At 54.2% G+C, this 21,321-nt stretch overlaps 2 protein-coding genes across 8 annotated transcripts in view; one reads left to right on the top strand and one right to left on the bottom strand.

Annotated features, from left to right (window-relative positions):
- The first annotated feature begins 74 nt into the window (after nt 1-74).
- NTAN1 (N-terminal asparagine amidase) lies at nt 75-12,736 on the top strand. Of its 4 annotated transcripts, none has more exons than XM_073899469.1 (10): nt 75-237; nt 5,518-5,620; nt 5,697-5,762; nt 6,046-6,154; nt 7,634-7,707; nt 8,954-9,007; nt 9,494-9,547; nt 10,492-10,589; nt 11,889-12,002; nt 12,492-12,736. In XM_073899469.1, the coding sequence occupies exons 1-10, from the start codon at nt 157-159 to the stop codon at nt 12,534-12,536; spliced, it is 798 nt and encodes a 265-aa protein (XP_073755570.1). In that variant the 5' UTR covers nt 75-156; the 3' UTR covers nt 12,537-12,736. The 4 variants fall into 4 exon arrangements, with proteins under 4 accessions (XP_073755570.1, XP_025711392.1, XP_025711394.1 ...); XM_025855607.2 differs by having other exon boundaries at nt 12,397-12,736; XM_073899468.1 differs by lacking the exon at nt 75-237 and adding an exon at nt 3,045-4,405 and having other exon boundaries at nt 12,397-12,736.
- Nucleotides 12,737-13,268: 532 nt separating this feature from the next.
- PDXDC1 (pyridoxal dependent decarboxylase domain containing 1) overlaps nt 13,269-21,321 on the bottom strand; it is a 52,415-nt gene continuing 44,362 nt past the window's right edge. For all 4 annotated transcript variants that reach the window (XM_073899465.1, XM_073899466.1, XM_025855604.2 and 1 more), the window contains 8 exons: nt 20,457-20,562; nt 18,912-19,083; nt 18,152-18,270; nt 17,776-17,897; nt 16,551-16,643; nt 16,370-16,466; nt 15,388-15,492; nt 13,269-14,965 (listed from right to left, as the gene is read on the bottom strand). In XM_073899465.1, the coding sequence (XP_073755566.1) occupies nt 14,706-14,965; nt 15,388-15,492; nt 16,370-16,466; nt 16,551-16,643; nt 17,776-17,897; nt 18,152-18,270; nt 18,912-19,083; nt 20,457-20,562 (1,074 nt within the window). In that variant the 3' untranslated portion in view covers nt 13,269-14,705. The remainder of the gene's footprint in view (nt 14,966-15,387; nt 15,493-16,369; nt 16,467-16,550; nt 16,644-17,775; nt 17,898-18,151; nt 18,271-18,911; nt 19,084-20,456; nt 20,563-21,321) is intronic.

The following is a 21,321-nucleotide window of genomic DNA, read 5'->3' as shown; positions in this document are numbered from 1 at the left end:
CCCCCCGCCGCCGCCCCGGGGGACTCCACTTCCCGGCGGCGCCCGCGGGGGGCGGGGCGCGGCGGGGCGGCCCGGGGGCGGGGGCGGGGGCCGCGGGCGGCCCGGGGCTGGGGAGGCCGCCGCCTCCCTGGGCCTGCCCGGGCGGCCGCCTCCGCGATGCCGCTGCTCGTCGAGGGGCGGCGAGTGCGGCTGCCGCAGTCCGCCGGGGACCTGGTGCGAGCCCACCCGCCTCTGGAGGTGAGCGGGGCCCGGGCTGGGGTGGGGGGAAGGGAGCTTCGAGGCGGACCCGAAGGGCCCTGCCGGGCGGGCCCGACCCTCCTCGCCCCGCCGCCTGCCTCCGCGCTCCTGGAGGCAGAGTTTAAACTTGGCGCAGCGGAACGACTGGCGGCACGTCGGGAGCCCCGGCCGCCGACAGCGAGCCTTGGCTCGAGGCGTCTGTTGTGGGGCTTTCCCCTCCCTGGAACCTTCGAGGGCATTCTGCCGAGGCCTCTCTTTGCCGGAGGAGGGGCGGGCGGCCCAGAGAGGTTAGGCGACTTGCCCGAGGTCGCACAGCACCGCGGCCGGAGGGCGCCCGGGGACTCCCCGACCTCGAGCCGGGCTTGGCCCGTTGAGGCCACCCTGGGCAGCGCTCCTGCGCGCTGGCACTCGCCGGGGTCCGCGCCCCGCGGGGAGCCGCTCCTCCCGGCGGGGCTCCGGCCAGGGGCACCCGGCCGCTTCCCCGGGCTTTTCCCCACCCCCCCGGGGATTAGGGCCCACGGGTATTTTTAGCCAGAAGGAAGGGCCCTGCTTTCCCCCCAGCTGAGCCGTGTTGAGGACCACGCCCTGATGGAAGGGTTAGGTTTTGTTCCGTCTTCTGCTTTTGTCCTCAAGCAGATCTCTGAACCCGTGGTCCATGCTTATGCAGAGACAGTTTGGAAAGGGGTTCTTAACGTAAAAAAGAAATGGGTCCAAACCTCTCACGTGCCCCAGCTCTGGTTAAGGGGGAATCCGTCAGTTCGTTGACTGCAGATACCTACTGAGCCTCCGATGTCTGTCGGGAACCGTGTTCGCCTGTTTCCTACATGCAGGGCGGACTGCTTTACAGCCTAGTTAGAGGGGATGGTTTTTGATTACAGAACGGCTCAAAAACCATACACTGTTAAGTGCCATCCAGGAAGAATGCCCGTTTGCACTGTGAGGTGAAGCGGACGAACTTGACCTAGCCTCGAGGCTCACCGAAGGCTCACCGAAGGTCGTAGTGGGGTTTCCTGTTAACCGTTGCACACTTTGGAAGTATTTTGTCTGCATACTTGTTGTGTTGATTCTCCCTCGATCTGTCCCCCAGAACATGAGCTTCCTGAACAGACTGTGTGTTATTGCTCCGTGTCCTCCGCGCCTAGGGTAGTCTCTGGCCATGAATCTGCGCTTTGCAAATATTTGTTATATCCATGAATAAGCAGAAGGACCCCTGAGAATGACCTGAAGGATGAGGAGTTACAGGGAAAAGGGGGCACCTCTGTGATTCTCAGCCTGCAGTTCAAGAAAACAGTCGACCTTCTGGGTACTTAGCAGACATCAGGCCCTGTTCTAAGCGTTTTCCTTGGGCTGCATCGCTGTCGCCTCGTTAACTGATGAAGTCGGAGTAGGACTCTCCAAGGGGAAAATATTTTAGCTGCCTAAAGAATTTAGGGGACACTATTTTTATGTCTCCCTGAGAATTTCTGTGATAAAAAGTTAGGAAGAGTGTCCGAAGCAGCACACTCAGTGGAGCGTCGGGAGGGCTGTGATAGGCCAGGATGGCCGGCCAGCTTGAAGGCTGGCTGCCTCGTGGGGGCCAGTGTGCATTACAGGAAACTGGGGGTGCTCACCGCCTTTGCAGCGGTCTTAGGGAAGGATGGACGCAGGGGAGAGATCAGAACAGGGGGAGGAGGGGGAGAGCCGGTGGACGGGCAGGGTTCCCCCCGGCGCAGAGGGGGTGAGGGGAGAGAGTGGGAGATAGAGACCCAGGGAGGTGGGTCGCCCCGGGGTTAGAGGGGTTTCGGTGGATCTTTGACCGAATAAGCAGTGGGGTGAAATGAAAGCTTTCCTTAGTTTTTCTAGAACTAGTCGTGCGTGCCTTTTTTAAGAACGAACATATAGACGTCAAAAAGGACACCACAACCACTGTTGGCGTTTTGGTGCAGAGGTTTTTCTTTACATACAAATGATGTACTTCCGAAAGTGAGCGCAAAGTCCATACTCTGTTCGGCGATGTGTCTTTTTCACGGGACGCTCTGGCCTGTGCGGCGGCCGCAGTTAAAAACCCGTCCCTAGCCAGGCCCGGCACCGAGCAGGAGTGGCAGGCCTTACGGGGACGCCAGGGGACGTCCCCCGCCTGCGGAAGCAGGTGTTCTCGCTTGGCCCATGTTAGAGATGAGCACAGACAGGTGGAGTGAGTTGCCCGGAGCCCCACATCGTGGGAGTGGTGAAGCCCGCGTGGGGACCCGGACGGCCTGCCTTTGGCTCTAGCGTGGCACTGCTCAGTCTGGACCCCCTTTCCCCCCACTACATGGGGCCCCTTATATGTCATCACCACGAAAGAAAATGGAAAACCCAGTTCCTCAGTCATACTAGCCACGTTTCTGGTGCTCAACAGCCACAGGCGTGGTGAGTGGCTACTCTGAGACAGGGCAGGTCTACATCCGTGGTCAGCATCGCGGAACATTCATTCCTCTGGGCGGGGCTCTCATCTTTGAGCCTTTGCTCTTACCGAGTCACCTGCCGGTGCTCAGTAGCCAGTCCCCCAGCATCGTGCTAAGTGTGGTTCCGTAGCATTACACGGCATGAATGCCCCGTAACTTAGTTCCTGCCTCTCAGCATGCAGGGTATTTCTAAATCTTCGGCGTTTTATGAACATTCACAGAGCTAAGTCTTAATAACCCCCCCTAATTATTCCCACAAGTGAAATTGCTGGACTCAAAGGGTTTCCGAGCAGGAAAGGGATGGAACAGAATCAGCCTTGAGAAGCAGTGACGCCGGCAGCCATCGGGGAGGGTCGCGTGGGTGGCGAGGGGGACCTCGGGGTCAGGGAAACAGGCGGGCATGGGGACGGCCACCCAGTTAATCCTCACACAGGCTAAGGAGCAGACAGCATCATCCCCTTTTCCCTGGGGTGGGGGAGAACTTGCAGGAAGAATTGACAGACTATGGCAGCAGGGGAGAGGGACGCGTGGTCATACTAAGTGATTGGCTAAGACAGGGGTCAGTGAACTCCAGCCCCGGGCCAGATGCTGACTGTGGACAGCCTGTGAGCCACGAATGGTTTTTACATTTTTAAATGGGGGGTGGGGAGGAAATCCAAAGAGGAGTATTTCGTGACATGTGAAATTATATCAAATGAATTCAGATGGCGGTGTTGCCCATAAATGAAGTCTTCCGGGGACAGCACGCCCGTGTACTTGTTTACGTGTTGTCTCCGCTCGCAGGCTGCACAGCAGAGCCTAGTGGTTGCAAGAGGAGACCGCACCCCAGCAGAGCCCCAAATAGTTACTCTCTGGCCCTTTTCAGAGAAAAGTTTGCTGAGCCCTGGCTTAAGCGAGGGGCGCTCAGGAAGAGGAATTGGGAAACGAGAGCCTGCCCAAGAGGGGATTCCTTGGGGACTCCGAGTTTCCAGAGATTAGCAGACGTTGAGAAGACGGGGCTCCTTTATTTCAGGAAGGGATGGGAGCTCATGAAGTAGCTCTCCGTGTTTTTGCACCGTGGAGAAGTTTGGCTAAACTTTTTTTCATTTCTTAACGTGGGAAACCCAAACAACATGTTCTTGTCCCTTTGTGGCATCCTCTCTTCTGATTTATGCTCCTGTCTGCTGGGAAATTGGAGCTGGGTTGGGGGCGGGGTGCTGGGACGTCACGATTTCTGGTCTTGGGTATGCAAGTGGCAGTTCATGCTTGCACACACGGCTTTGCTTTTGGGTGCTGGCCCCGCGTGAAAGCGGTTGGTCACAAGTTGCCTTCGCCCTCCTTTCCCCGCCCCCGAAAGACTAAGGCAGAAGGTATGTGCTCAAGGGGGAACACAAGGCAAAGCTGCCTTCTCCCGTCTCCGGCCTGACACCACAGCTCCTGGGCTCCTTCTGGCTGGTTCTGTGGAGGAGGCACGGTCTTGCTCATTGCCGCCTCGCTTCCAGTTAATGAAGGTTTATGAAAAGAAGAAAACATGGTGTAACTAGTCAAGCTGATCATGGTTGGTTGGTTGGTTGATTTTTACATCTTGTGTTTTACGAAGTCAGCAAGCACCAACCCGCATGAGCCCCAGGCAGGAGACAAGCCTGTAAGACCAGAAAGCTCTCTGCTCCAGGCCCGACACTGCGCAGTGGGATGGGAATTTGTTCTCTGAGGAGCTTGCTTGTTGCAAGTGAGAAGGAAGGACCCAGCGCGTGTATCCTGTGATGGTATAAATCGTTCTATCAGTCTGACGTCTTTGAAAAAAAGTTTGTTTTCATTGAAGAATTGAACCACCTGAGGGTTTATTATTATTATTATTTTGAATTTTTTTAGGGTACTGCCTAAAATTTTTTAAAAGATTTTATTTATTTATTTGACAGAGAGAGACACAGCGAGAGCAGGAACACAAGCAGGGGGAGTGGGAGAGGGAGAGGCAGGCTTCCCCGACGCGGGGCTCCATCCCAGGACCCTGGGATCATGACCTGAGCTGAAGGCAGACGCTTAAACGACTGAGCCACCCAGGCGCCCCTGCCTAAGATTTTTTTTAAACCCTAATTCCAGGGTGGTTGCCATCCTGGGTGATAATATTCGCTTCAGGCGCACCATCCGGTGATTCAGCGCTTCCATGCACGGGTGTGCGTGCTGACCGCAGAATTCATGCTCACATTCAAGGAGAGGAAGTTTTGACACCTGATATTAACACGGCCTTTCCATGGGTTGGCTGGCTCCTGGCCACTCCTTTCCGGTAGGGACCCCATCAGAGAGCATTCGCAGAATGGAGCCTCCCGTGTGTAGTAGCGCCTGAGCCCTGCTGTAGGAACCGGTATAGTTAGAGCTTTCAAGTTTTGGGTTTTGTGGGGCTTTTTTTTTTTTTTACGCTTTTGTATCTTTTCCATTTACATCGCCAGACCATCTTCCTATATGTGGCCTTCAGTGTTGCTGGCCGCTTGCAGGGAGGTGCACGTTCGGGGTGCATACTCAGTGCGGGGGTCCCAAAGTGGGAGGGCCAGATGGGGGACAGGAAGAGTCCCCGCCTCACTCCCCACGAGGGCTGTGGCTGCGGAGCCGGCCGGGGCGCTGGCCCCGACACTCCGATTCCCTTCCCAGTTGCAGAGTTGGGCAGAGTCTCTTGCTCCTGAGTCAGGTCTCGTTTTGTGGGTTCATCAAGGAAGAGAACTTCACCGTTCCTCTGCCCTGTCCCCCACGATAGCGACTGCTGTCCCGTTAGCTTAGCTGGTCCACCTGGTAGTGCTCCCACGCCGAGCCCTGCGAGCCCTCGCTGGGTACCCAGCCCTCACTAATTTCCATCACTATTTTATTTTTTTTCTTAATTAAACAGGAAAGAGCCAGACTTCTCAGAGGTCAGTCTGTTCAACAAGTGGGACCCCAGGGCCTTCTGTATGTTCAGCAAAGAGAGCTGGCAGTGACCTCCCCAAAGGATGGTAGGTTAGGAAGCCGTGCATTGGGCGTTACCCCCCAAGGCTACTGGATATTTTATTTTCTTTCTTTTTCAAACAGGCTCCATCTCCATTCTGGGTTCTGATGATGCCACCACTTGTCACATTGTGGTCCTGAGGCACACAGGTAGGATGAGAGACACGAAGGAAACCGTTCCTTAAAGCGGCCGCCCGCGTGGGGCCGTCAGAGCCTGCGCCTGAGTCTCCCGGGCCCCGCTCACCTCTCCAGCCTGCGTGCTGTCTCCCCGTGGCCCTGGTCAGGAGGGTTGGCCGGGGCAGCCCAGATGTTTCTGTTCCTTCTTCCTCCAGGCTACCCAGAGATGAGGCGGTCCGAAGGGACAGCAGTAGGTGTGCCTGGCATCCCGAGCTCTCACGGCGAATAACCTGAGTCATTCCACCCTTTCCTTCAGGTAACGGGGCCACCTGCTTGACCCACTGTGATGGAACCGACACCAGAGCGGAGGTCCCCTTGATCATGAGCTCCATAAAAGCCTTCTCTGACCACGCTCAGTGTGGAAGGTGAGCTCCACACTCGTCTGTCTTGTGCTGTCGGGAACCGTGCACCCTGGTGTGGCGGGGCCGGCCGTGGCAGCAACGCAGGAGGTCATGGCCATGGTGGCTGCCTTGCTCCCGGGGAGCAGAACTGGCACGGCGTGGGCCCCTCGTCAGTGGTTGTGGGGTGACGGGTACAGGCTGACGGTCCTGAAGGTCTGACTTTGAACCTCCGGCTGTCTTGTCACTCACGTGCTTTGAGATGTTCACGTGTCTGACGTCGCTTTTTTAGACCCCAGATGCTGCCTCCCCGCGTCCGTCCGTTCTTCCGGCAGTCACTTGTTGGGGGCTTCCTCCCAGTCAGAAGGTGCCCCGGGGCGCCCCCATTCTAAGGCAGGGGGGCCTTCAGGGAGCCCCATGGGATGTTATGCGGTGGGAAGGGCTGGAGGCAGGGAAGCTCTGCGAGTTTCCTTCGTGTCACCCAGGCCGGGCCGGCCTTGGGAGTGTGTGCCCCGTGTGGGTGGCGCTCGGTGATTTCACTCGATGCTGGGCGTGCTCGTTCCGCGGGGACACGGTGGCGGGGGGTTGGGGGGGGGGGGGGGGGTCCTTGCTGGGTTCTGGAACTAACGTGGCAGGTCTGCTGCAGGACACCCGGGCAGGCGAACCTGGAGCCCCGTGCCCATCACGGCGCCTCCTGCTGGCTCACGTTCGTTGGGGCCCCTTGATGCTTGTCCTCGTGCTGGCGACATGGCCGGTTCAGTGGCCGCTTCGGGTTCTTTGGTCAGGAAGGCTTTGTCTGCCGTAGAAGGCGCTGTTCCGGGCTGCGGACAAGGGGATCGGTAGACGAGGGCGGGGGACACGGGGTCCAGCAGGGGAGTTCGGGGTTTCCAGCCGTGGGGCTTCTCAGGGCTCGGCCGTGCTAGTGTGTGTGGGGACCGTCCTCGGGAGGCTCGCCCCGAGGGAGCGGCAGGGGGTCCCCAGCTTGGAAAAGCTGGTGTAGTGGGTACGCGTGGCTTTAGGAACCGACCCCGTTTCCCTCTCGGAAATGGAGAGGATACTCCGTCCGTCCGGGTGAGGTGGACGGGAGCTAGCCCGGAGGGGCCCAGTGCAGTCTCCGCGCCGTCCGCCGCCTCCCCTGCCCAGCCCCGCGCCCCCTCAGGCTGAGAGACGTGTCCGAGGTTTCTGGAAGCCCCGCGTCGGGTGGGTGAAAGCGGGCAGTAGTCCTGCTCCTCCGGAGCTGGGCGTCTGGCCCTCCGCAGCGCAGCGGTGCCTGTCGCCAGCAGACGCAGCTCCCCTGGGCCGTTGGGGCCCCTGGACGGGGTCCCCGGAGGCTCACGCAGCCCTTGGCAGCCTCACCCGTTTCCCCCAGTGCCACCCAGACGTGTCCTCCCTGCGCCACGGCACGGACGTGGCCCGCAGGAGGCACCGCTGGAGCGTGGCTTCGTGGACGCAGAGAGCTGTGTGCCCGAGTGTGGGCCTCTGACCCCCGTCCTGTCTCTTTGCCAGGCTGGAAGTGCACCTCGTGGGAGGCTTCAGTGACGACAGGCAGTTGTCACAAAAACTTACTCATCAGCTTCTCAGTAAGTGCCCTGCTTTCTCCCAACTCCGACAGAAGTCTGCGCCCACTGTGGCTTGGGTAAAAACATCCTCGTTAGTGCCAAACCTCGGAGGGGCCCCGCTGCTTGGAGCCGGGACTCGGGCAGGAGGAGCGCAGAGCTCGGTTTCAAGGGGCTGAGGGGACGGGGGCCAGAGTGTCCGTGTGACAGCAGTCCACCCGGTCCCAAATACCACTGACCTGTGTAAAGGCAGAACCGCCCTCTGGGCCGTAGCGTCCATTTTAATCTGCAGAACATTAGAACACCGCTGATGCCACGGTTTCCCCTACCGAGGTAGCGCTTAAGCCCCCGCTCTGTGAGCCATGAGGCGGCGAGCTGGGCACGTTCGCACGCGCTGGCATAGTCGCTGCTGCAGGCTCTGGGCAAGGCGACCTGGCATCTTGGCTCGAGTCTTTTTTAAAAATTTTATTTGACAGAGAGAGACACAGCGAGAGAGGGAACACAAGCAGGGAGAGTGGGAGAGGGAGAAGCGGGCTCCCCGCTGAGCAGGGAGCCCGATGTGGGACTCGATCCCAGGACCCTGGGATCATGACCTGAGCCGAAGGCAGACGCTTAACGACTGAGCCACCCAGGCGCCCCTTGGCTTGAGTCTTAAAAAGGTTTCATGTCCTTTGACCCAGTAATTTGCACCTGGGAATCTAAGAAAATCACCGGCAACGTGCGCAGAGATGTATGCCCAAAGATGGGCAGTAAGAACATTCTTTACGTTCGGAAATAGTCTAATGTCCATCAGTAAAGAAACAGCTCAGGAGCCATTAAGCAAGACTTAGAATTACGTGGGAAGGTAGGTGCGTTGTGGGGACATAAAGCTGCCCACCTGGAGTGGACTCAGCAGGGTGCGCGGGCCAGGAAGAAAGGAAACGTACGTGCCGCTCACTGCTGGGACTATGGACGTTAAAAACCCACGTACTTAGACCAGTAAAAACCCATATACTCCTTATACTTGCCTGTATTTCCCTTTTTTTTTCTTACAGTGATCAAGTTTTTTATAACTGTTGATTAAGAGTAAAAAGCCTACGCATCAGCAGTGCCCCCACAGGCCTCAGCAGGGAGAGAGGAGGGGATAGCCTCGGTCAGTTTGCTTTGGGCCTGAGGCTGGGAACGGGCCTGTCACTTGGCCCGTGGGGTGCTGTGGCGTCCTTCCGTGGGAATCTGGCCCCTTCTCGCCTCACTCAGCCTGTGTGCTGCTAACTAGGAACTATCGTTGTAGGTGAATTTGACAGACAAGCAGAGGACATTCACTTAGTGACACTGTGTGTGACAGGTGAGTTCTGCCGTCCTCCCCAAAGCTGGTGCCCTCACCCTCAAAGCAAGACCTCGCAGAAGCACCTCAGTCATGGGAGAGTCTGCGCCTGGCTGACGCGTGTGCCATTGGTGTCGTCTGTGGCCACGGCCCGCCCCTCCCCCGCGGACACCCTGACCCCCACCTTCATCCTTCCTGGGGACTTTCAGAGGCTTCCCCGGCCCCTTCCCCACGTGTGGTGGACGGCTGAGGGTGCAGGGGGCCGGGAGGCTCTAACTCAGGACGGGGCACTTTGTGGACCGTCAGCCCCCCTGCTCGGGGACCCCCCTGCTCGGGGACCCCCCTGCTCGGGGACTTGGCAGGGACGCAGGAAAACAGTCCGTTGCGTGTTCTGATTTTTTCTCCTTTTGCAGTGTGGGCTCCTTCTTGGCTTTAATTATGGAACATGAAGGCAATTGTTGCGTATTTCTTAGATCTTAAAAAGAACCTTTTTGTTGTTATTGTCAGAATTAAATGACCGGGAAGAAAACGAAAACCACTTTCCAGTGATTCATGGCATTGGTAAGTAGCGTGTTTGGTCGAGGGTCAGAGGCCATTCCTGTGCCGGCAGGACAGGCTCTGGTCATCACGTTGGGAGCCGCTGTGCTCACTGTAGGTTCCTGTCCTCGCTCCTCTGCGGGCCCCGGGCAAGCAGCATGCCTTCTCTGCCCTCTGGCTACAAAACCAAGAATGTCCACAATCCTGAAAGCACAGGGACAAACAAGGGAGCGGGTAGAAAGCAGAGCCAGCGGCACGGGGAACAGGGCTCCCCTCCAGCCGGGGCTCCGGGGTCAGTACAGGCATTTGCGTCTCCTTACACATGAACAACCTGGTAAGGTCTGGTTGCGAACCCAGTTCCTCCTAAGCAAAGCGTAAAGCTCTTCGGGCTCAAGAAAACCCAGAACCCTCTCCCGCGACAGCCCCTAGGGCCGCTGAGGTTGAGAGCAGGGGGAAGCTAGCTGTGTTTGCAGAGGATTTCTGTCCCATCTGTGATCGCGTATATTCCATTCCCTAGAATTGTGTATGGCGGAAGTAACAACATTTAAAAACACCAGATTTGGCCATGATCCCATGCCACACTTCTGCCCCCAGCCGTTCAGAGATCCATGCGGTCACAGGGCCGAGCAGGGAGGTTTGCCATGCGCTTGCATGGAGGGATGGTGGGCTGCCCATGGGCGCAGGGGGAGCTGCTCTTGGTTGGGGGCAAAGTCTTCCCGAGTCTGGCCCGGGCCCCACTGTGTGCGCAACGGGCTCGGCTGAGATGGGACGGTGGTCAGAGGCCCGCTAGGAGTTTCCCTCTGCACGAAGGGAGAAGGTACACTCTTCACAGTGGAAATGAACAGAATGATTCTCCTCTCTCTCTAGGGGAGACTCACCACGCTCTGTTACAGGTGGGAGAAATGTAAGACCATGCAAACTTTCCATTTGTGTCTTAAGTCAGAGAAAATGTTGTTTGTCCCCCACAGCTGTCAACATTAAGACGGCAGAGATTTACCGAGCATCCTTCCCAGATCGGGGTCCAGAGGAGGAGCTCCGTGCTGCCCGAGCTTTAACAGGAGGACCAGTGAGTTTGAAATCGTCTTTGTGTTAAGAGTCAGGGGGGGAAAAAAAGGGCATCGCAGTCCAAAGCCTCAAGTTTTGTAGACCTTAGAAGTGAACAGTTTGAGTTTCTTTAAAGCTATAAAATGATCAGGGATCAGCTCTCTTTCCCACACACAACAAAGAATAATATTAGGTTGTAATCTCAAGACCCCAGTTCTCTGCCTTGAAGGTGTAGAGGGAGGGAACATGTGCCCCACCATTCATTGCAAAGAGAACGGACCCTTTTTACTTAGTGCAACCTTTACCTACATGTCCCACAAGGAAAGGAGACCCAGGCACTGGGAAGAAGAGTTTTCTCCCTCGGCAGCACACACTCCTTTGGACCAAGTCCTTGAAGGGCGATCTGCTGGAACAAGTAGATTAATCCAAAAACAATGATCAGATTGGTTTTTACAAGTTTGATCGCCAGGGATGCTTTATTAATACTAACACCTTAATTTTGGAAGTTAGAGAAAAATCCAAGCCTTACGTGCCATTTAAAAATACTTAAAGGGCGCTTTCACCCCTTCTCCGGTGTGAGACACCTGACAGCGCATTCACACACACACACACACACACACACACACACACACACACACGCACGCCCCTCCTGCGAGAGGTGTGCGCACGAATGGGGTGTGGACGTTTTCACTGGAGAAATGTTTGGCCTTCAGAGCGATCTCTTTTGCCAACCAGTGCACAGCTGGAAGGTTCCTTCTGCACTTTTCGCAGCCGCACAGTAGCCTGGACTCTGCTAACTTCAGCACCTAGCTCAGTCTCAGGAACCCAAACCCAACGCTGCTCGTTTGAACCCACCACTGGCAGCTGAGGGGATTCGGGGAATTGGATCATTGGGCAAATGAGCGTTTGTACAAGTTGGTTTCTCCAGGCTTTTGATGGGCCTGCACGGTGTGCTCTGAAGTTGCAGGTACATGGGTGCTTGGGCACAGGTTCTGCGGCACGTTTGTGCAGCAGCGAGTCCGGCCGCCGTGGACTTGGGTCGGGCTCACCCACGGCTGCGGGCCCACTGTCTGTCCCCCTGAGCCTCAGGTTTTCACCTCAAATGAGAAAAACACTATCTTCCTCAAGGACTGTTGTCAGGACTGGAGGAAATACTGCATGTTACTCACACAGGGCAGTAGCAGCTTTTATCAGGAGACATTTTCGAGAAGCTTAGCCCCCAGGTACATGCGTGACTGCTGGACTGCACTGGGTTGGCGTTACTGGTGGGGTTTGAGAAGCGGGGAACATGCCTTACATTCTATCCTGGAAATGTTCTTAGATGATTAGTATTTACGACGCAAAGACAGAGCAACTGCGTATAGGACCGTATTCCTGGATGCCCTTTCCACATGTGGATTTCTGGCTGCAGCAAGATGATAAGCAAATACTAGAGGTGAGAATTTACAGGTTGGGTAAATCCTAAATCTCTGCACCCTGGTTTCTGCATCTGTAAGAAAAAATAAGTTTAGAGCAGAGACACTTTTCTTGTGGTGGGTAGTAGTAATTTTTAGGATGCTATCGGCAGACTCCGTTTTAACTTCTAGATCAGCAGAGAAGTTAGGTCCCAGCCAGGCGTTTGCATGGGTCGGAAGGAGTCTGCAGGCAACTGCTCTTCTCCCGTTACTGCAGGACCCTCATGTCCTGGGTGATTTTGTAACGGACAGATACTGGGTGACCGGAACATCCAGATCCATGTTTAAGAACACAGAGATACTGTGACAGCTCTATCAGGGAGGCTAACGGAGCCAGGTTCTTCCTCTCTCATACGAGGAATCTTGTTTTTCCAGAACCTTTCCACTTCGCCTCTGGCTGAGCCGCCCCACTTCGTGGAACATATTAGGTCTACCTTGATGTTTTTAAAAAAACACCCATCTCCCACCAGCGCACTGTTTCCTGGAAACAAGGCTCTGCTCTACAAAAAGAATGAAGGTGGCTTATGGGAAAAGATCTCTTCTCCAGGAAGCTAAACACGGGATCACCAAAGAAAGCAAGCAACTTGGCCTGACAAAGACCACCGTGGGGGCTGCAAAGAATGCGCATTAGAATCTACATCTGCTGAGTCTTAGGGCTCCTTCCTTACTGTCCTTCAAATGACTTTCAAAATAAAATCTTATTTTGGCAAAGGCATTTGTTTAGGTTTACTTTCTGCTCGCTGAAGCTGATCTCCAGCCTTCTCCTTGTTGGTAATACGAGCCCCGTAGGGGCTGCCTGCCTCGCGATTGGACAAGCCACCGTTTCGGATACGTGGTATTTCTAATTGTTTAGTCAAGGAATAAAGGAAAAACGGTAAGTACAGTACAGATAAACAGTATTTAAAATGCACCGAAATTCTGTGACAATCTATGCATCTCACAGAGGGGTTTTTTGGCCCCAAAATGTTTTAGAATCATCAATTAAAGCTGGTATTATACTTCTAGATGGAGATGAAAAGTTCAGAATCTGATCAGTCTGCTGTGCAATATAATTAATCTCCTAGGAGACTACATTTAACGTGTTACACAGAGCCACTGGTAAGTCTGTTCTTTTAGTGTAAGATCATTAAAATGCCCACATTGTGATATATGCCAGTTACACTTGTTAGAGACTTTTAGGTTTCTGAAGTTGCTACCCTAAAGGCAGGCACAGTGCCTGATTACTGTGTAGAAACTGAACTCACTGGTAACAATTTCAAGAACCTTTATTGAAACCAACATTCAAATAGTGTCTTAAGGGTGAAATTCTGTTTCAGCAAAACCAATTTAACAATTCCAAATATATATAAAAACATTTAAAAATTAATCTTGTTAAAGGTGATAATTTCCCCTTTCCCCATGTTATCTGCTATACTTCATTGCACCAAATAAACAGGGAAGACTTTAATCATCTGCACCAAAAAAAAAAAAAAAAATTGCATTTTGACAAGTGCCAAATGTCAGAGATCACATCCAATCAGAGTCTAATTATAGGCTTAATATGGTGTAACTAAGGCTTCCAACACGACAGCTCACAAACCCAGTGTGAAACCCCACTATCTTGAGGTGTCCCGTAGCTTAACTTGGCTGGACTAAAGGCACAGGGGCCATTACCTAGGATAAATGAGGAGACGCAGTACTTCCAGAAAAGTAGAAACGGGCAGTATTTAAGGGCTTGCTTCCAGTTATTTCTGCAGTGGTCTGGCTTGACCAGCCTGAGCAAGATGACTTTTCTGGTTCTTGTTTCTGAGTTGGGCCCAAAGGGGTGAGGTGCTAGTGGGGAGAAGCCACAGAAGCTCCCATGTCAAATGGGTCAAAGGGATACTTAAGAATTTAACTGGGTGCTACACAGCGTAGTTAATATTAGGTTAAGAGTAGCATCTCTATCAGGTTTTCGGATATTAAACATAGAAATGAGCACAGTCTATTCCTGTGTGCCAATTTAAAAGCTTTACCAATATTTAAAAATATACATATATATGGCCAAGAGTTTTACAGTTACTCTTCATAGATAGTCCTTTGTTTACAAATAGTACATAAAGGGAGAAATGGATCTGCGGCAGGGGGGCTTCTTCCCCCCCCCCCACGCCCCCCGGGGAAGCAGCAGTGGGGACGGCGGGCATGGGCTCTCGTTCAGTCCCACTGAATCCCGTTCTCCTTCAAGCCAAATCCAAACCCGCTGTCCGCTGCAGCCTGCCCAAACAGAACACCAGCTCCAACATGGAAAGCCTGTCGTCTCTCTCCAGCAGCAGTACAGCGGAGAACCCAGAGAGTTCTAAAGAAAGCTGTCTCAACAAAACATCATAAGTAACCTCATACAATGTCTTACACTTACGTTTAGAATGGTAACAGCAAGTGTTTCAAGTGGCAGGCACTTGAAATTCTAAGTGTTCTTTGTGAATCCAAGTGTTTATGGTAACGGGGGAAAATGGTATTGACAGCTCCGCATACTCGTGGAATTAGACAAGTCAATTGCCCTTCTAAAAAGCCTGGCTTTCAGGCACGTATTTGTGCAAAAAATCCCAGTTAAGCACAAATAACAGTAATTTCTCTTGCATTAGCATGTGGCACGGTTCACATTTTCATTATAACTTCATCTTCCCTGAAATAATACTCAGTACAGTCTCAAAGCAAAACAGTGAATTTTATCTTAAGCTCTCCAGTTCTTCTACCTGGGGACGGTCATCTTCTGGGCGCTGGGCCCCGTTCTGGAGGGCCCCCGTCTGCTCGGTGTCCTGCAGGGTGGGAGCCCCAGGGTGGGGCTCAGGGCTGCTGGTCTCCAGGACATCTTGCTCTGGCCCACTGGTCAGATGCTCCATCTTTTCTAAGTCTTCAATGTGGCTGACCGAGCTTGTCTCGCTCAGAGCATCAGAACCTCTTAGGGACCTCTTAAAAGGCTTCTGGCCTAGAGAAAGAGCCATGGACAGTGCTGAAAGCTCTCTGTGCAATGAGCGACTGCTTTATTTAATCCCAAGTGCTTCTGGAGAAACCCCTGCGATCCCAGGCTCTGATGCCCCGGAAGTGAGAAATGAGAACTGGCAGGACTCCAACACGGCTCCTGAGGCCGGGAACCTCCGAGGTCCCCATCAGGAAAAGCTCAGGCAAGGACAGCTTAAACGTGATGCTAGCTCTCAAGACCCCAACTACCCCCGTGAAGTGCTGCGGAGAAATTTCTCCACGGTTTAAAGCTCAAGGCGACGGACATGGTTAAAAGGAAACGAGTCTTTAAGTGAAGAGAAAATAAAAGGATGCAGGTAACACCGAACAGGAAAAACCCCCAGGACGCAAAGGTCTATGTTCCAAGAGGAACCACCAGTTCTCCTGTACCTGGAAGTCTCTGCTTCGTGCGGGTGCCCGAGGGGGTCTGAGGTGGTGTGACTCCCGTGCCTTGTACCTTGTAGACGTAGGTGTGTTCCGTGGACTCCAAGGAGCCTGCCGATGAAAGAGAGAAGTGTGTGCAGAAACTCCTGGTACAGGCTGCCCTGGGAGCTGACCCATGCAGCCTCGTTCCCCTAGAAGCTTCTTGCGGCCACTGAGCCTCGCTCAGACCAGCAGAGCCTTTGGCCCTCCGGAAATGCGCTGTCAACGAGGCCCAGCCCTGCTGGGGTATTCCACCCTGAACCTCCCCAGGGACCCTGCGTCCCTCGGACAGTCCTCGGCCAGCAGGGTGGCCCGAGCATGCCTGGGAATCCACGTGCGAGTGGGAAAGGTGCTTCAGCAGCAAGGAACAGATGCCTCTCTGCTGAAGGCTGAGGCCTGGCGTGTTCAAAAATCAGATTACGGTCCTAGGAGATCGAAGCCATCATTTCCTAGGGAGGGGGCCCAGGCTGAGGGAGCTGTTCCCCGAGTAGAACAAAAAAGGAAGAGACCAACAGGACATCTTCTTCCCCAAATCCCGGCAACTACTAATACTTGCTGGGGGCCTGGTCTGAAATAAGCTAGCCCGGTGCTCCGGACTACAGGCTTCTCATCTCCCCTTTCAGAAGCAGCCTCTTGCTGAGGCCAAGCACTAGTAAGACCGCAACAAGTATTAACGCTGAGCACTGAGCAAAAGACACCACGTGGAGGACACGAACGGCCGAGGGGGCACGTTCCCACGGGCTTCCAGGAAGAGGGGTCTGCCCTTGTGCGGCTGCAGCCGTGGAGGCCGGAGAGAGATGATGCTACATCGCAGTGTCCCCAGGGCAGACCCAGTGCTGAGCATGCGCCATGTGGGCACCGGGCTCCTCCACTCGTGTGTGGGATCACAGGAACTGAGGTCAAAACTCGCAAGATCAATGAGACCTGGGATGACACTTGTCAGTCCTACCTGCTGTTAAGTTAAAGGTTCTCCCCTTCTGTGAAGCCTGTACTGGAGAAAACCAGTTCAGGACGGACCCCACGACAGGGATCTGTCGCAACACCCCCTGCAAAACAGAACCATTGCTTATGACCATCCTGCCAGGGGCTCCCAGTGTGGCGTCAGCTGGGAGCTCTGTGCTCAGCCTCACCTCTTCCAGAAGTCGCTCCTCATTTGCCTTCTGCAGCTGAACCTGAGCTTCCTGAATCCCTTTCCGAACCACCTCTGTCATGTTTTCCAGAAGCTGTGTTAGGACCAAGAAAGACATTACTTGTCCAAGGTTTTTTTAAGATTTGACTTTAGAGAGAGTGTGCAAGCGTGGGGAGGAGAAGAGGGAGGGAGAGAGAATCCAAGCAGACTTCGTGCTGAGCACAGAGCCTGACGTGGGGCTCGATCCCAGGACCCTGAGATCATGATCTGAGCCAAAATCAAGAGTCAGACACCCAACCAACTGAGCCACCCAAGCGCCCCAGTTGTTTAAGCTTCTTGCCCGAGGCCTAGAACTATTACCACAGCATGGGCAACATTTTTCAAAAGTATTATTAGTAAATGGAATTCTGCACTTTTTAAAATACCAGGATACAGAGTAAAATAGGAAATTAAACAGAAGAGGATAAAATGCCTGGATAAGGGTAAGACACGCCTTGGTGACCAGCCTCATCTGCCAGGGAAAGGAGACGAGAAAATGTGATCTGAATGTCTTACCGACAGAAAACAGACACACTGCTCAACATTCATGGAAGTGGAATTGGAAGCGACAGAGTGAGTTTAGCAGAACCTTTAGGATGTCCACCGGAGAATGAATAAAGCCGGCTCCTCAGGCTCACAGCCAACTTCCTACCAGCCTTGGTCTCCTCAGACCCCTCTTGCTTTAGTTCCTTCTCTCTGCCTCTGAGGGATTTCTACTGACTCAATTACCTGGTTTGCAGAACGACCATGAAGCTTACAGCTTGGTCTCCGCGCCAACCAGCCAAAAGAAGGTCTATTACTGGCGGGAAGTTCTGCTGTGAGAAACACGTGCCTCATGCAGCCCCAGGACCAGCTATGCTCAGGAACTCTCTCCTCACCCTCTCAGGCAGAGGTGGCTGCGTCTTCCCGAACGCTCTGCTACCCCTAACTTCTCCCCATCGGCATTTGCTGCCTCGCCCGGCTATGGGGATCTTGGCCCCCCAGTGGTGAGCCCACCCAGGGCAGGGACTGTGTCCAGTCTTCGTGGGCTTCTGGATTCCTGGCACAAGGTTTAGCTCATGGGAAGCATTCACACCCTTTTTGGGAATGAACAGATGTTTCTGAGGGGAGCTTCTTCCTTTGGGACCTCAGCTAGCTGCCTGGAGAAAACCCAGAAAAGGAACGAGACACAGATCAGTCTTACAGACCCGTGAGTTCTCCTCAATTTCTCGGGCTGTGACTGCAATGGTCTCCACTAGTTCAGAAATATCCACGTCGTCGCTCGCCATGCCAATGTAAATACAGCTCTTCATGCTTTTATATTCCGGGCCTGCGGGAAGAAACAACCGACCGACTTGGTTCCCAAGTGTTCGGTCACAAGGCCGCACACAAAGGAGCCTCCCTCCCCAGTGCTAACAGGGACACGGGATGCCCGGAGAGGCTGCAGGAGAGGGAGGGAGCTAGCTCACCCTAGAAAGAACTAAACCAGCATTTCCTCTGAGGGGACACAGCCCCCCCCCCTCCCCTAACCAGTTAGAAAAGGCCTTCCCAAGTTAAGAGTTGACTTATAAAAATAGTAATTACCCATTTTAAATGTAAGGTCAGATTCCAGTTCATTTAACTTTTTCAGGAGTCCAGCATGGATTTTTTCCCCTTCTGGATCTAATTTCAAACTGCTCTTATCATCATTAGCATGTTCATACCTACAAACAACATAAAATAACAGTATTTCAATCTAAAAGATCAAACGCCTCTTCGCACGCAGGACTGCAGGGGGTTCTAAGCTACTGGTGATTTCCAAGAATGTGAGACACACGGGCCAAGGAGCCACTCAAGCATCTCAAGGTCAGACAGCGTCAAGAACACGGCAAGGAAGGCCCAAGTCTTCAATCCATGAAACTTAAGAGAGAGGCCAGGTCTGGAAGCCTCATTTGTAGCAGAAGCAGGGAATCTCCCCTTGTCCTGGAAGGAGACGGAAAACAGCCACAGGGATAACCAACGACGGCCAGAGGCGGGTGCTTGGCCGGCGAGGGGGTTCTCGGTCTTAGTGGTCCTTAGTGACTCTCTGTACCCCGTGGGGGTAAGCATCTGTCAGCTGTGCACCTGCACGTGTCCCCGCCCCGCGGTCACCTGCGAGCTGGCACGGGAAGTACAGGGACCGCTACTTCACTGAGGGCAAGGGTGGCCACACCTGCCGCTGCGCCGGGCTTTGCTAAGCACCCAAAACATCTTGCTGACTTTCCTTCCATTAGACATGTTCGCTGTGACCACACAAATTCACCGCCAATTTCTAAGCCGGTCCACACCCGCGGTCTCTACATGGCAGAACAGCAAGAACACGTACCTGACAACCCCTATTCCAGGCCAGTTCGGGTCATCGACGTGCAGGAGACCTGCCGCTGCTGTCACCTCCTGCTTGAACTCCTCCCGTAGCTGCAGTGTGCAGGTGAGGACGGGCAGCTTGCTCTGGATACAGGCCACAAGCTGATCCACATCCTCTCCCCGAGTGCCTAAAACTGAAAGCGTCCCCAGAGTGTTAGAGAAATGTGTAAGGAACATGGTGAAAGCCAGAGGGCAGGGCTCCCCTCCCACTGTCAGGGAGGTCAGCAGCTCCAGGGCCGTCTGGTCAGCAGGAGCTAAAGCATTTAAGAAAAAAAAAAAAAGGCCACTAAGCCCGTATAGAAAAACCTGGCGCTCTAAGTTCATACAGCAGCTCCTGCAGTGTATGTAGACACGCTTCTCTCTCACACAGAGGACAGAATTAACCCCTGATGTAACACACGATGAAACTCTAACAGGAAATCCGATTCTTCTCACAGGACTCCGCTCCAGTTATCGATATCGTACTGCAGGCCAGAAAGGATGAGGCAAGCACATGACATCCTGGGGAGAGCGGGATTCTGGCGGGTGTGTGAGGGGGAGGCAGAAGGGCAGGTTGACGACAACAGCACCGAGGACAGCCTGAGAGCCCCCAGGGCCGGCAGGGACCCAACATCACTACCCTGTGCGTGCGACTCAAATGTGGGAAAGGATCGCACTAAGCCTCCGTACGTGCTGCCTCGGGTGTCCTCAGCTCACTCTGCCAGGTTTAGAGACTAAGCCTCTGGGGCTCAAGCCCCCGGCATACCACGTGCAGAAACTACTGGAAGATTGGGAAGCCGCCAGTCGTCTTTGTGGCGGGCTTTTTTTTGCAGGACAAATGCCCCACATCCCCCTACTTTGAGGTCCTCGAGCAAGTATCTTCCCCAAAATGTTAAAAATATCTCATTTAAAAAAAAAGATTTTCTGAAAACCTTTAAATCATCTCAGAAATAAAGCATCGTCAGTTTTTAACGTATCTTTTGTTAGCGGGTTGTTCAGTCCCATGACACGGAGGCGGGCAACCTAAAGCACTTCACAAGACAGGATCTTGCACGCTACGACGTGGGAGCGGGAAGCAGGTCTGGATGCACACCCAGAACGTTCTGTCGTAAAAGCCCATGTACTTGCAGCCGTCCCTCTTTCTCCAATGTCTAAAACCGTGGCCCTCCACCTTCACGGTCTGTCCGAACCGCCGGAGAGCCCTGAGCAGGGAATACAGCGGCACAGGCTCTGCTCCCCACAGCCCAGAGTCTCCGCAGGCGGCCCAGCTGCTGGGAGCCCCAAGCCCCATGGGTGCCTCTCCCGGGAGACAGCGAAGGGTCACAAGACACCAAAACACAGGGAGGCTCAAGTGATGTTACCCTGGAAAGCTCATCTACCTAAATGTAGCCCAAAAGCAAAGAAAAAGCGTCTTCAAACAGAGGGCAGAGTATCCCAAGGAAAAGCAAATGAACCACCGCCCGGACTTTCACGGACATGTCACTGTTGCTCCCAGAACGAAGGAGGGCAACCCATGGAGACTGGTTACCTGCTGCTGTCATCAAAGGGCTGAACCGGATGCACACGCCCTCCACTTCCAGATCCATGACCGTGAGGCCGCTCGCCGGCACCAGCTGTTTGAGCTGCTCTCCCAGCTGCAGGGACAAGGGCACAGTGAGGAGGCCCCCCTGGGGACGGCCTCAACGGTCTTCGCACCTACCCTCCCCCACTCGGTCCCAGGCCCCGGAGGCTCCGGAGTCTTTTGATTCTCTGCATACTTATGGCCACTTCTTTTTAAATGGGCTAAAAGTTTTACACTTTTTGTTACTAAAAAATACAACTGCAGTGTAGAAAAATCTAGGAAATACAGGTAAATCGAAAGAATAAAATAAAAATTACCCACAACACACCACGGAGAAGCGCCCACTGCTGACATCTGACAGACCCATCCTGGGTCTCTGCGTGTTTTCTATCGCCATAAAACACACCACTGTACGTGCTGGGCGGTAACCTGCAGCTTTTCACGTAAGTTATTGATGGCCACCTCCTTCCTGCCATAAACGTCCGGCTACATGGTTGATTCTGGCTGTTTTGGATGTTGCTGCATGAATGCATCCTAACTGACTCACCAAAGCCGCTGGGGGCATGACCGCACGCTACACCAGGGCTGACTGACACTGTTTACAGCGTTCTTTACACAACAGTCTTGGAGGCGCGATTTCAGCGCCGAAAGGCAGCCGGAGCCCTGCGCCCTCGGTCCCTGCTGTCCGACGGCCAGGCGCTCGGGGGCTCTGGCTCATGCGCCCTCTGACACCACCACAGCCGCTCACCGCAACTCCCAAGCAGTTGCCCCACAGCCCGCGTCCGCGTGCGGTCTGACGGCCGGCCTCAGCAGCCAGGAAATGGTCTCCTCG

Source organism: Callorhinus ursinus, unplaced genomic scaffold, assembly GCF_003265705.2.
Source record: "Callorhinus ursinus isolate GAN/ISIS: 27379988/994484 unplaced genomic scaffold, GSC_fseal_2.0 scaffold13, whole genome shotgun sequence".
Lineage (NCBI taxonomy): Eukaryota > Metazoa > Chordata > Mammalia > Carnivora > Otariidae > Callorhinus > Callorhinus ursinus.
Note: the sequence above shows the minus strand (reverse complement) of the source record. Positions and strands in the feature narration are given on the sequence as shown.